Consider the following 15,000-nt stretch of genomic DNA (forward strand, 5'->3'; position numbering starts at 1 on the left):
AAAACACTAATTATTATAATTTACAGCTCCAATTAAGAGAGAACCATATTTTTTTTATTAGCAAATGTTTCATTTTGTCGTTATAATAAGGTTGGTAGCAATATCTGAACATCGTTGTGGTAATCTGTTGCAGTTTAAGTCGATTACAAAAACCCACAATGCAATTCTCTCCCTATGGGCTGGATGGCTGGCTAGCTAGCTAGCCAGCAAACTAAGCTCCACACAATAATACCAAAGTCAATATCAGCATGTAACGTAGCTAGTTAACTGTAAAGTCACCTAAACAAACTGCCCTATCAATTTTAGGAGTCTACAATCGCACCATGTTCAACCTGCTGATCGATTCACAGAGTGGAGTCTGACATTCACAACGGCCATGCAACGGTACCTCTGTTCTGTGTTCTGTGTTCTGTGTTCTGTGTTCTGTGTTCTGTGTTCTACGGACTGAACAGGCAGATAAATAGGTCCTCTGTTAAATTACAACATTTCTCAAAGGAATACCGGAGAAAAAAAAATCTATATAACATGAAAAAAAACAAAATGGGTCTTTAAGGATGCAACATGTAATGTATGAGATGACAGACATACCATCATCTGACAATACAAGGGTGGAGAGTGTGTGTGTGTGTGTGTGTGTGTGTGTGCGTGCGTGCGTCATCATCTGAACAGCAAAGGAGAGAAAGAGAATGGATGGAACCTGGATCAAATCACATTGTATTTGTCCCATGTGCCCGAATACAACAGGTGTTACAATACAAGCCCTTAACCAACAACGAAGAATTTTTCAACAGTAAGTAGATATTTGCAAAAAAATATATATAAAACATAAAATGTACCTTAGTAAGAAAAAAAGTAACACAATAAATAACAATAACGAGGCTATATACAGGGGGTACCGACACAGAGTCAATGTGGAGGCTATATACAGGGGGTACCGACACAGAGTCAATGTGGAGGCTATATACAGGGGGTACCGGTACAGAGTCAATGTGGAGGCTATATACAGGGGGTACCGGTACAGAGTCAATGTGGAGGTTATATACAGGGGGTACTGGTATAGAGTCAATGTGGAGGCTATATACAGGGGGTACCAGTACAGAGTCAATGTGGAGGCTATATACAGGGGATACCGGTACAGAGTCAATGTGGAGGCTATATACAGGGGGTACTGGTATAGAGTCAATGTGGAGGCTATATACAAGGTGTTACGGTACAGAGTCAATGTGGAGGCTATATACAGGGGGTACTGGTATAGAGTCAATGTGGAGGCTATATACAAGGTGTTACGGTACAGAGTCAATGTGGAGGCTATATACAGGGTGTTACGGTACAGAGTCAATGGGGGGCTATATACAGGGGGTACCAGTACTGAGTCAATGTGCGGGGGTACAGGGTAGTCGAGGTCATTGAGTATATGTAGGTCGGGGTAAAGTAACTATTCATAGATAATAAACAGCAAGTAGCAGCAGTGTAAAACCAAATGGGGGGTCATTGAAAATAGTCTGGGTGGCCATTTCATCAGTCTTATGGCTGTTTAGAAGTCTCTTGGACCTAGACTTGGTGCTCCGGTACCGCTTGCCGTGCGGTAGCGGAGAGAACAGTCTATGACTAGGGTGGCTGGAGTCTCTGACCATTTTTAAGGCCTTCCTCTGACACCGCCTGGTATAGAGGTCCTGGATGGCAAGAAGCTTGGCCCCAGTGATTTACAGGGCCGTACCCACTACCCTCTGTAGTGCCTTGCAGTCAGATTCCAAGCAGTTGCCACAACAGGCAGTGATGCAACCAGTCAGGATGCTCTCAATGTTGCAGCTGTGATCACACAGTCATCCGGAATAGCTGGTGCATTCATGCATGGTTCAGTGTTGCTTGTCTTGAAGCTAGCATTGAAGGCATTTAGCTCGTCTGGTCGCCTCGGCATCACTGGACAGCCGGTTTCTCTTTGTAATCCGTAATAGTCCTGTATTGATGTTTTGACTGTTTGATTGTTCATCGCACAGCGGGATTTCTTATAAGCCTCCAGGTTAGAGTCCCACTCCTTGAAAGCAGCAGCTCTATCCTTTAGCTCAGTTCGGATGTTGCCTGTAATCCATGGCTTCTGGTTTACAGTTCATTGAGTCTGGTCTTAGTGCCAGCATCGGTTTGTGGTGGTAAATAGACAGCTAAGACAAATAGAGAGGAAACTCTCTTGGTAAATAGTGTGGTCTACAGCTTATCATGAGGTACTCTAACTCAGGCGATGCAAAACCTTGAGACTTCCTGAATATTAGAGATCGCGCACCAACTGTTGTTAATAAAGAGACACAGACCGCCACCCTTTGTCTTATCGGAGGCAGCTGTTCTGTCTTGCCAATGGTGCCAGGTTTCCTCCAGATGTGACGCTGGGCTATCAGGCCAAAGAGTTCAATCTTGGTTTCATCAGACCAGAGAATCTTGTTTCTCATGGTCTGAGAGTCTTTAGGTGTCATTTGGCAAACTCCAAGCGGGCTGTCATGTGCCTTTTACTGAGGAGAGGCTTCCGTCTGGCCATTCTACCACAAAGGCCTGATTGGTGGACTGCTGCAGAGATGGTTGTCCTTCTGGAAGGTTCTTCCATCTCCACAGAGGAACTCTGGAGCTCTGTCAGAGTGACCATCGGGTTCTTGGCCACCTTCCTGACCAAGGCCCTTCTCCCCCGATTGCTCAGTTTTGCCTGGCGGCCAGCTCTAGGAAGAGTCTTGGTTGTTCCAAACCTTCATTTTAAGAAAGGAGTCCACTGTGTTCTTGGGGACCTTCAATACCTCGACACAATCCTGTCTCTGAGTTCTTCAGACAATTACGTTGACCTCATGGCTTGGTTTTTCCTCTGACATGCACTGTCAACTGTGGGACTTTATATAGACAGGTGTGTGCCTTTCCAAATCATGTTCAATCAATAGAATTTACCACAGGTGGACTCCAAGTTGTAAAAACATCTCAAGGATGATCAATGGAAACAGGATGTACCTGAGATCAATATCAAGTCTCATAGCAAAGGGTCTAAATACTTTTAGAGGAATTTTTTAGAGGAATTTTAATATATATATATTTTTTAAATTCATTTGTAAAAATGTCTAAAAACCTGTTTTTACATCATCATTATGTGGTATTGTGACGTCATTAGGTGGTATTGTGATGTCATTATGTGGTATTGTGATGTCATTATGGGGTATTGTGATGTCATCATGGGGTATTGTGATGTCATTATGTGGTATTGTGATGTCATTAGGTGGTATTGTGATGTCATTATGTGGTATTGTGATGTCATTATGGGGTATTGTGATGTCATCATGTGGTATTGTGATGTCATTATGTGGTATTGTGATGTCATTATGTGGTATTGTGATGTCATTATGTGGTATGGTGATGTCATTATGTGGTATTGTGATGTCATTATGTGGTATTGTGATGTCATTATGTGGTATTGTGATGTCATTATGTGGTATTGTGATGTCATTATGTTGTATTGTGATGTCATTATGTGGTATTGTGTGTAGATTGCTGAGAAAAAAATACGTATTGAATTAATTTTTAGAATGAGGATGTAACGTAACAAAATGTGGAAAAAGTCAAGGGGTCTGAGTACTTTCCTGAAGTCCCTGTGTCCATGCAGTGTCCATGTGTATGTGTGATGTGTGTGTGTTCCAAGGTTGTGAGTCTGAGTGATTGACAGGTCTACTGATCAATGGTATTGATGGGATTCAGGCCTTGTGTTTTCTGCCTCCTCCTGGTAGGGTAATGACAAGACTTTAACATCCTGCTCACTCATCCTGCCTCTGGTGAGTGTATGCGACTGTGTGAGTGTATGCGACTGTGTGAGTGTATGAGACTGTGTGAGTGTATGAGACTGTGTGAGTGTATGAGACTGTGTGAGTGTATGAGACTGTGTGTGTATGTGTGTCTGTGTGTGTGCATGAGACTGTGTGTGTATGAGACTGTGTGTATGAGACTGTGTGTATGAGACTGTGTGAGTGTATGAGACTGTGTGTGTATGAGAGACTGTGTGAGTGTGTGTGTATGAGACTGTGTGTGTATGAGAGACTGTGTGAGTGTGTGTGTATGAGACTGTGTGTGTGTATGAGACTGTGTGTGTGTATGAGACTGTGTGTGTGTATGAGACTGAGTGTATGAGACTATGTGTGTGTATGAGACTGTGTGAGTGTATGAGACTGTGTGAGTGTATGAGACTGTGTGAGTGTGTATGAGACTGTGTGAGAGTATGAGACTGTGTGTGAGTATGAGACTGTGTGTGTGTATGAGACTGTGTGAGTGTATGAGACTGTGTGTGTGTATGAGACTGTGTGTGTGTGTATGAGACTGTGAGTGTGTATGAGACTGTGTGAGTGTGTATGAGACTGTGTGAGTGTATGAGACTGTGTGTGTGTATGAGAATGTGTGTGTGTATGAGACTGTGTGTGTGTGTATGAGACTGTGTGTATGAGACTATGTGTGTGTATGAGACTGTGTTAGAGTGTGAGACTGTGTGAGTGTATGAGACTGTGTGAGTGTATGAGACTGTGTGTGTATGAGACTGTGTGAGTGTGTATGAGACTGTGTGAGAGTATGAGGCTGTGTGTGTGTATGAGACTGTGTGTGTGTATGAGACTGTGTGTGTGTGTATGAGACTGTGTGTGTGTATGAGACTGTGTGTGTGTATGAGACTGTGTGTGTGTATGAGACTGTGTGAGTGTATGAGACTGTGTGTGTGTATGAGACTGTGTGTGTGTATGAGACTGTGTGTGTGTATGAGACTGTGTGTGTGTATGAGACTGTGTGTGTGTATGAGACTGTGTGTGTGTATGAGACTGTGTGTGTGTATGAGACTGTGTGTGTGTGCGTTCGATTGAGAAGTGTGTGTGTTTGAGAAAGAGGTGTGTGTGTCTATGTGTGTGCAACACATGAGTGTATGAGACTGTGTGAGTGTATGAGACTGTGTGAGTGTGTATGAGACTGTGTGAGAGTATGAGACTGTGTGAGTGTATGAGACTGTGTGAGTGTATGAGACTGTGTGTGTATGAGACTGTGTGAGTGTGTATGAGACTGTGTGAGAGTATGAGACTGTGTGTGTGTATGAGACTGTGTGTGTGTATGAGACTGTGTGTGTGTGTATGAGACTGTGTGTGTGTGCGTTCGATTGAGAAGTGTGTGTGTTTGAGAAAGAGGTGTGTGTGTCTATGTGTGTGCAACACATGTGTACTATATGTGTGTGTGTGTGTGTGTGTGTGTATGTTTGATTGATTGAGAAAGAGCTGTGTGTGTGCATGCATGTGTGTGTTCATGGAAATGTGTGTGTGTGTGTGTTCATGGAAGTGTGTGTGTGTGTGTGTGTTCATGGAAGTGTGTGTGTGTGTGTGTGTGTGTGTGTGTGTGTGTGTTGTGGAAGTGTGTGTGTGTGTGTGTGTGTTCATGGAAGTGTGTGTGTGTGTGTGTGTGTGTGTGTGTGTTCATGGAAGTGTGTGTGTGTGTTCATGGAAGTGTGTGTGTGTGTGTGTGTGTGTGTTCATGGAAGTGTGTGTGTGTGTGTGTGTTCATGGAAGTGTGTGTGTGTGTGTGTGTGTGTGTTCATGGAAGTGTGTGTGTGTGTGTGTGTGTGTTCATGGAAGTGTGTGTGTGTGTGTGTGTGTGTGTGTTCATGGAAGTGTGTGTGTGTGTGTGTGTGTTCATGGAAGTGTGTGTGTGTGTGTGTGTTCATGGAAGTGTGTGTGTGTGTTCATGGAAGTGTGTGTGTGTGTGTGTGTTCATGGAAGTGTGTGTGTGTGTGTGTGTGTGTGTGTGTTCATGGAAGTGTGTGTGTGTGTGTGTGTGTGTTCATGGAAGTGTGTGTGTGTGTGTGTTCATGGAAGTGTGTGTGTGTGTGTGTGTGTGTTCATGGAAGTGTGTGTGTGTGTGTGTGTGTGTGTGTGTGTGTTCATGGAAGTGTGTGTGTGTGTGTGTGTGTGTTCATGGAAGTGTGTGTGTGTGTGTGTGTGTTCATGGAAGTGTGTGTGTGTGTTCATGGAAGTGTGTGTGTGTGTGTGTTCATGGAAGTGTGTGTGTGTGTGTGTGTTCATGGAAGTGTGTGTGTGTGTGTGTGTGTGTGTGTGTTCATGGAAGTGTGTGTGTGTGTGTGTGTGTGTGTGTGTGTTCATGGAAGTGTGTGTGTGTGTTGTACATTTTATCCAACGATTTTAGAATTATAACACCAACGTGTGTTTAATCCAAACTCTGACAACAAAATGGAAAACTTCAGCAACATCGAACCAACTGTATAAATGAAAAATAAAGTTCTACTGAAAGCTGTGTTTTGTGCCTTCGTTACATAACATGACACGTTAAAATGGACCTTGAGCTGAATAGGATCATCGGTTGACTAGATGTCTGAGTCGGAGTATTGTAAAAGGTTTGTGAGTGGGCTGACTGTGTTATTCTTCATAATTTCAATGGTGTTGTCTGAATGAGATGCTAATTAGATGTCCTCTGTAACTCAGTTGGTCGAGCATGGCGGACAGGATAGTGGCGTTGCTTTGGCGTCTGCTGAATAGCATGTTATATTATTATATATTATGTCTTCGGGACACATTGGGGATATATTCAGGAAATTTTGCTTGGCTAGCTGCTAGCTTTTAAAAAAATTGTTTTTTTCCCAAAGGCCAACCTGGCACAATTAGCCACGACGCTGGCGCCGACCAGCTGAGCGGAACATTATATCCGGTCACAAAATCCGTATCAGCCAATTGAAATCGTTAACACAGTTGGACGTGATCCCAACAATTTCTCACTAAAGAATCCTTAACAGAAGTCATGTTTATGTGAGTCAAATTAACGACATAACGTGGAACAATGGCTCTGGACCAATTAGCTCACAATTAAATCATGTGCAAATGTAGGGCTACATCATTCAATACGCATTACTATAAATATATCTACTTCGTCACTTATGCTATATGTGTTTAGGACCTGCATAGGAGCGATACGCCCCATGTGGGTTTGTTATTTGATACGCATCATCAGTATATTAGGAACGCATCATCAGTCTATACCGAACGCATCATCGGTCTATACCGAACGCATCATCAGTATATAACGAACGCATCATCAGTCTATACCGAACGCATCATCAGTATATACCGAACGCATCATCAGTCTATACCGAACGCATCATCAGTATATACCGAACGCATCATCAGTCTATACCGAACGCATCATCAGTATATACCGAACGCATCATCAGTCTATGCCGAACGCATCATCAGTATATACCGAACGCATCATCAGTATATACCAAACGCATCATCAGTCTATACCGAACGCATCATCAGTATATACCGAACGCATCATCAGTCTATACCGAACGCATCATCAGTCTATACCGAACGCATCATCAGTATATAACGAACGCATCATCAGTCTATACCGAACGCATCATCAGTCTATACCGAACGCATCATCAGTATATAACGAACGCATCATCAGTATATACCGAACGCAACATCAGTCTATAACGAACGCATCATCAGTCTATAACGAACGCTTCATCAGTCTATACCGAACGCATCATCAGTCTATACCGAACGCATCATCAGTCTATACCGAACGCATCATCAGTATATACCGAACGCATCATCAGTCTATACCGAACGCATCATCAGTCTATACCGAACGCATCATCAGTATATAACGAACGCATCATCAGTATATACCGAACGCAACATCAGTCTATAACGAACGCATCATCAGTCTATACCGAACGCATCATCAGTCTATACCGAACGCATCATCAGTCTATACCGAACGCATCATCAGTCTATACCGAACGCATCATCAGTATATACCGAACGCATCATCAGTCTATACCGAATGCATCATCAGTCTATACCGAACGCATCATCAGAATATAACGAACGCATCATCAGTATATACCGAACGCATCATCAGTCTATGCCGAACGCATCATCAGTATATACCGAACGCATCATCAGTATATACCAAACGCATCATCAGTCTATACCGAACGCATCATCAGTATATACCGAACGCATCATCAGTCTATACCGAACGCATCATCAGTCTATACCGAACGCATCATCAGTATATAACGAACGCATCATCAGTCTATACCGAACGCATCATCAGTCTATACCGAACGCATCATCAGTATATAACGAACGCATCATCAGTATTTACCGAACGCAACATCAGTCTATAACGAACGCATCATCAGTCTATAACGAACGCTTCATCAGTCTATACCGAACGCATCATCAGTCTATACCGAACGCATCATCAGTCTATACCGAACGCATCATCAGTATATACCGAACGCATCATCAGTCTATACCGAACGCATCATCAGTATATAACGAACGCATCATCAGTATATACCGAACGCAACATCAGTCTATAACGAACGCATCATCAGTCTATACCGAACGCATCATCAGTCTATACCGAACGCATCATCAGTCTATACCGAACGCATCATCAGTATATACCGAACGCATCATCAGTCTATACCGAACGCATCATCAGTATATACCGAACGCATCATCATTATATACCAAACGCATCATCAGTCTATACCGAACGCATCATCAGTATATACCGAACGCATCATCAGTCTATACCGAACGCATCATCAGTCTATACCGAACGCATCATCAGTATATAACGAACGCATCATCAGTATATACCGAACGCATCATCACTCTATAACGAACGCATCATCAGTCTATAACGAACGCATCATCAGTCTATAACGAACGCATCATCAGCCTATAACGAACGCATCATCAGTCTATAACGAACGCATCATCAGTCTATAACGAACGCATCATCAGCCTATAACGAACGCATCATCAGTCTATAACGAATGCTGCATCAGTCTATACCGAACGCATCATCAGTCTATACCGAACGCATCATCAGTATATACCGAACGCATCATCAGTCTATACCGAACGCATCATCAGTCTATACCGAGCATCATCAGTATATAACGAACATCATCAGTATATACCGAACGCATCATCACTCTATAACGAACGCATCATCAGTCTATAACGAACGCATCATCAGTCTATAACGAACGCATCATCAGCCTATAACGAACGCATCATCAGTCTATAACGAACGCATCATCAGTCTATAACGAACGCATCATCAGCCTATAACGAATGCTGCATCAGCCTATAACGAACGCATCATCAGTCTATAACGAACGCATCATCAGCCTATAACGAACGCATCATCAGTCTATAACGAATGCTGCATCAGCCTATAACGAATGCTGCATCAGTCTATAACGAACGCATCATCAGTCTATAACGAACGCATCATCAGTCTATAACGAACGCATCATCAGCCTATAACGAATGCTGCATCAGTCTATAACGAACGCATCATCAGTCTATAACGAACGCATCATCAGCCTATAACGAATGCTGCATCAGTCTATAACGAACGCATCATCAGTATATAACGAACGCATCATCAGTCTATAACGAACGCATCATCAGTCTATAACGAACGCATCATCAGTCTATAACAAACGCATCATCAGTATATACCAAACGCATCATCAGTCTATAACGAACGCATCATCAGCCTATAACGAACGCATCATCAGTCTATAACGAATGCATCATCAGTCTATAACGAACGCATCATCAGTCTATAACGAACGCATCATCAGTCTATAACGAACGCATCATCAGTATATACCGAACGCATCATCAGTATATAACGAACGCATCATCAGTCTATAACGAACGCATCATCAGCCTATAACGAACGCATCATCAGTCTATAACGAACGCATCATCAGTCTATACCGAACGCATCATCAGTCTATAACGAACGCATCATCAGTCTATAACGAACGCATCATCAGTCTATGAAACATTATTTTTGTAGGGTATTGATTCTTGCATAAACTCTGATGAGGGGAGGGATGTGGGTTCTTGTGTTGTGGTGAAATTAAATCATATCTGTGGTATTGGGGTATGGATCAGAGATACTGTCATCCAGTGTGTGTGTGTGTGTGTGTGTGTGTGTGTGTGTGTGTGTGTGTGTGTGTGTGTGTGTGTGTGTCTGTGCGTGTGTGTTTTTGTGTGTGTGTGTGTTTGTGTGTGTGTGTGTTTGTGTGTGTGTGTGTTTTTGTATGTGTATGTGTGCGTGCGTGTGCGTGTCTGTTTTTGTGTGTGTGTGTTTGTGTGTGTGTTTGTGTGTGTTTTTGTATGTGTGTGTGTGTGCGTGTGTGCGTGTGTGGTTAGGTGTCCTCCAGTCAGGGGCGGAATGGCCATCTGACATTTCAGACAAATGCCTGGCCCCAGTGTGTCTGGTCCCAGTCCGTCCCTGGCCCCAGTGTGTCTGGTCCCAGTCCGTCCCTGGCCCCAGTGTGTCTGGTCCCAGTCCGTCCCTGGTTCCAGTGTGTCTGGTCCCAGTCCGTCCCTGGCCCCAGTGTGTCTGGTCCCAGTCCGTCCCTGGCCCCAGTGTGTCTGGTCCCAGTCCGTCCCTGGCCCCAGTGTGTCTGGTCCCAGTCCGTCCCTGGCCCCAGTGTGTCTGGTCCCAGTCCGTCCCTGGCCCCAGTGTGTCTGGTCCCAGTCCGCCCCTGGCCCCAGTGTGTCTGGTCCCAGTCCGCCCCTGGCTCCAGTGTGTCTGGTCCCAGTCCGTCCCTGGCCCCAGTGTGTCTGGTCCCAGTCCGTCCCTGGCCCCAGTGTGTCTGGTCCCAGTCCGTCCCTGGCTCCAGCCAGTGTGTGTGTGTGTGTGTGTGTTCTTGTATGTGTGAGTACACTCCTGCGTGCATGCTATCCGGTGCTATACTCACCCAGTACAGTAAGGTAGGCCTTGGCGGTCTTCACAGGCATGGTGAATAGAGAACAGGTGTACATCCCCTCGTCAGCCAGTGTCACCTCACTGATACTAATGGTCAGCTCCGACCACGACGCTCGGACCAGCTCGATACGGTTATCTCTCAAAGCTAGAGGGGGGAGAGACAGAGAGACAGAGAGAGAGAGATAGAGAGCGAGAGAGAGAGACAGAGAGAGAGAGAGACAGAGAGAGAGAGAGAGAGACAGAGAGAGAGAGAGAGACAGAGAGAGAGACAGAGAGAGAGAATAGCTAATTTACTAATGGATTTTATCACTAACAATAACAATGATAACATCTTATTTCATCACACACAATATGTCAACAAAAGCAGCTAAATGCATTTAATACAACTATCCCTGGGCAGTACAGGAAGGGAGAGAGACAGGGGAGAGCAAGAGAGAGAGAGACAGAGAGAGACAGAGAGAGAGAGAGCAAGAGAGAGAGAGAGAGACAGAGAGAGAGAGTGAGAGAGAGAGAGAGAGAGAGGGGAGAGCAAGAGAGAGACAGAGAGAGACAGACAGAGAGAGAGAGAGAGGGAGAGCAAGAGAGAGAGAGAGAGAGAGAGAGAGCAAGACAGAGAGAGAGAGAGACTTCCAACTATGAACATACAAGGGTTGGTTGATTCCAATTTATTTTCATATTCCAAAATTAAATTCTAGAATGCAAGCAGGAAATGGAGAATTTTACTTCGAATTGATTTGGAATTGCAGCAATCTTAACAAAAAAAAGGTAATTGATTTGAAATTTAGACTGTCTGAATTGACATTTTAAAATAAAAACATAAATGGAATGGAATGGAATTGGAATTGAATTGGAATTTAGATTGTCTGAATTGGCATTTTAAAATAAAAACATCCATGGAATGGAATGGAATTGGAATTGAAATTTAGATTGTCTGAATTGGACTTCAATCTGAATTGGAAAATAAAAACATTCTTGGAGTGGAATTGGAATGGAATTAGAATGGAATTGGAATGGAATTAGAATGGAATTGGAATGGAATTAGAATGGAATTGGAATGGAATTAGAATGGAATTGGAATGGAATTGGAATGGAATTAGAATGGAATTAGAATGGAATTAGAATGGAATTAGAATGGAATTGGAATGGAATTGGAATGGAATTAGAATGGAATTAGAATGGAATTAGAATGGAATTAGAATGGAATTGGAATGGAATTAGAATGGAATTGGAATGGAATTAGAATGGAATTGGAATTTTGAATTTATGAACTGGAATTGTATTATAATTATGTTCCATTTTTCAAATCAAATTCCAGTCACTGGAGTAAATGCATTCATCACTGAAAAGGGATGCAAACTTAGTTTTAAAACAATCAAATAATTATAATTATTTACATTACAGTATATACATTATGTTTTGAAATGTCTTCCAATCAGTTGTAATATATTTCTGGTTCCAATTAAAGGGTTAGCTCAGACATATTGGTTTCCTTGTCTATGAACTTTGTCATTTTGTACTTATATATGGTGGAAAAATTCTAATTTCCATGAGTATTGTTCACTCAATTATTCTGCATTGCTTTATAATTCTACAACATAAATTAATTTAGCAGATGCTTTTATCCAAAGCGACTTGAAGTCATTCATGTATAAGCTTTTTCACGTAAGGGTGGATTGCTTATTTTTAGCCTTGGAAAATATGTAAAGTGGTGTCAGAGCTTATTAACATATTTCCCAGCATGCTGTTTTGTAGTACATTTAGTGTTGTTTATATTATGCAGAACATCATATTTTTGTAAATCGTTTTTGATAATGAAATATACCATTTTTATTTCTATGAATTATTTTCTAAATCTTTGTTTCTATTTCAGTGTTTTTGGTTGGACATTGATTTTTATTCATACCATAATAAATAACATACACTTTTAAAAAAACTACTCAAGTCTGTTCATGGTTGGATTTATTTACAGTCATTATTTAGATGGTGGAGCCTGTTCATGTAATTTAGATTGTCTTGTCAACTTCATGCTCCCAACCTGGCTATCAGTCTGAATGCAAAACGGTGGGCGATCAACTATTCACAATATTACAAAGACACCATTTTGGATAGATTTCAGTGGGAATTAAAACTCACCCTGAAGGTCATCATAACTTGACAAAATGGAAGAGGTGAGCAGGTCAAAGACGTCATGCCACTGGGACAGGAAGTTAACAGGCAATGAAAGATTAACCTTGTTGTATTTGTAGCAATTCATAGAAGCTAAACACTCAAGTGAATGCAATGATGCAAATGACTAAGTCTCTGTCACTAGTACACACAGTCATGGGTGGTAATTCTAACTTTCACTCTAAAGGCACACTGGGATATATGCTAATGTCAACAAATAGTTGCAAATATCCCTCGATTGCCTTTATTGAATGTTGGATGACTGTGTTTGCTAGTGACAGAGACCTGGTTGTTGCATCAATCCTGTAGTCGTCACCAGGTGAGAGGATACGTGAATATTTCATCCTTGTAATTTAACCCTTTGTGACAATACATTAAAATATCATCAGACAGCCTAGTTTTACCCTAAAACTCCAGGTTTACAGGCCATATCAAGCAATCCATATTATTATTGTGGCTTGTAAAGTGACATCCAGCAATTTGAAGTTTGAATCGCAACCTGCATTTAGAATGACTGCCAAGGTTAGGAGTGTCAGACATTGGGGATTCCCTAAACCATCTAAACTAGAACAACCATCTCAGTAATGGGTGGAATAAATCCAACTACCTACAGATTCTTTGGGGGGAGGGGAGATTTTGGGGGGGGGTTGTTCTTATGCTATACATAAATAATTAACAGTCAATCAATCATTGTGCATTGCAAAAATACAGATATTGAAACAAAAACTTCAAAATAATCTACCTGCAATAAAGCATGCTGGGAAATATGATAATGAGGGGCATGGTTTTGGGTGTTTGCATTTTTTTTACTCAACAGCCTAGTTTTACCCTGAAACTCCTGGTTTGCAGACCACATCAAGCAAGTAATATTATTGCATTTAGAATGAGAGCCAAGGTAGGAGTATTGGACGGAAAAATGATTCCCTAAACCATTTAAACTGGAACAACCATCTCAGTAATGGGTTGAATAAATCCAAGATTGATTTAGGTTTTTTTTGGAGGTTAAAAAAATGTATGTTATTTATAGCATAGTTTATGTGTCGGGGGGCTAGGGTTTATGTGTCGGGGGTCTGTTATATCTGGAGTACTTCTCCTGTCTTATCCGGAGTCCTGTGTGAATTTAAGTATGCTCTCTCTAGTTCTCTCTCCCTCTCGGAGGACCTGAGCCCTAGGACCATGCCTCAGGACTACTTGACCTGATGACTCATCTGTTCTGCCTGCGGCTATGGAGCCCTGACCTGTTAACTGGACGTGCTACCTGTCCCAGACCTGCTGTTTTGGACTCTCTCTCTACCGCACCTGCTGTCTCTAACTCAAAACAATCGCCTATGAAAAGCCAACTGACATTTACTCCTGAGGTGCTGACCTGTTGCACCTTCTACAACCACTGTGATTATTATTTGACCCTGCTGGTCATCTATGAACATTTGAACATCTTGGCCATGTTCTGTTATAATCTCCACCCGGCCACCCCTCGGAGCCTGGTTTCTTCCTAGTTCTAGCCTTTCTAGGGAGTTTTTCCTAGCCACCGTGCTTCTACACCTGCATTGCTTGCTGTTTTGGGGTTTTAGGCTGGGTTTCTATACGGCACTTTGAGATATCAGCTGATGTAAAAAGGGGATTTATAAATATATTGATTGATTGATTGATAAGATCAATCAATTAATCAATCAACGTGCATACAAAAACACAGATATAGACACACACAATTCTAAAAATCAACCTGCAATAAAGCATGCTGGTAAATATGATAATGAGGGGCGTGGTTTTGGGTGTTTGCATTGTTTTACTCTACACAGAATAAAAATGACACAATCACACTCAAGTTATTAAAGGTCCCAAACAGTCAAAAACATTTGGATGAAACCAAAACCAAGTAGGAAAACCAAAGTATGAAAAATGACTGTTGCTTCTATATTGATAAAGATTGGTCATCAAACGACTGGTCTCCTCCCCCATGTCAAACACCATCGAATACAGGAGGAGGGATGGAGGCGGGATTATTAA

The 15,000-nt window shown here is 42.3% G+C and overlaps 1 protein-coding gene across 2 annotated transcripts in view; it reads right to left on the reverse strand.

Annotated features, from left to right (window-relative positions):
• Window positions 1-15,000, reverse strand: part of LOC121841693 (cell adhesion molecule 2-like) — a 685,661-nt gene that overhangs the window by 136,493 nt on the left and 534,168 nt on the right. For both annotated transcript variants that reach the window (XM_042311701.1, XM_042311700.1), the window contains one exon: window positions 10,820-10,972. In XM_042311701.1, the coding sequence (XP_042167635.1) occupies window positions 10,820-10,972 (153 nt within the window). The remainder of the gene's footprint in view (window positions 1-10,819; window positions 10,973-15,000) is intronic.

This window comes from Oncorhynchus tshawytscha, linkage group LG33 (assembly GCF_018296145.1).
Source record: "Oncorhynchus tshawytscha isolate Ot180627B linkage group LG33, Otsh_v2.0, whole genome shotgun sequence".
Taxonomy (NCBI): Eukaryota; Metazoa; Chordata; class Actinopteri; order Salmoniformes; family Salmonidae; genus Oncorhynchus; species Oncorhynchus tshawytscha.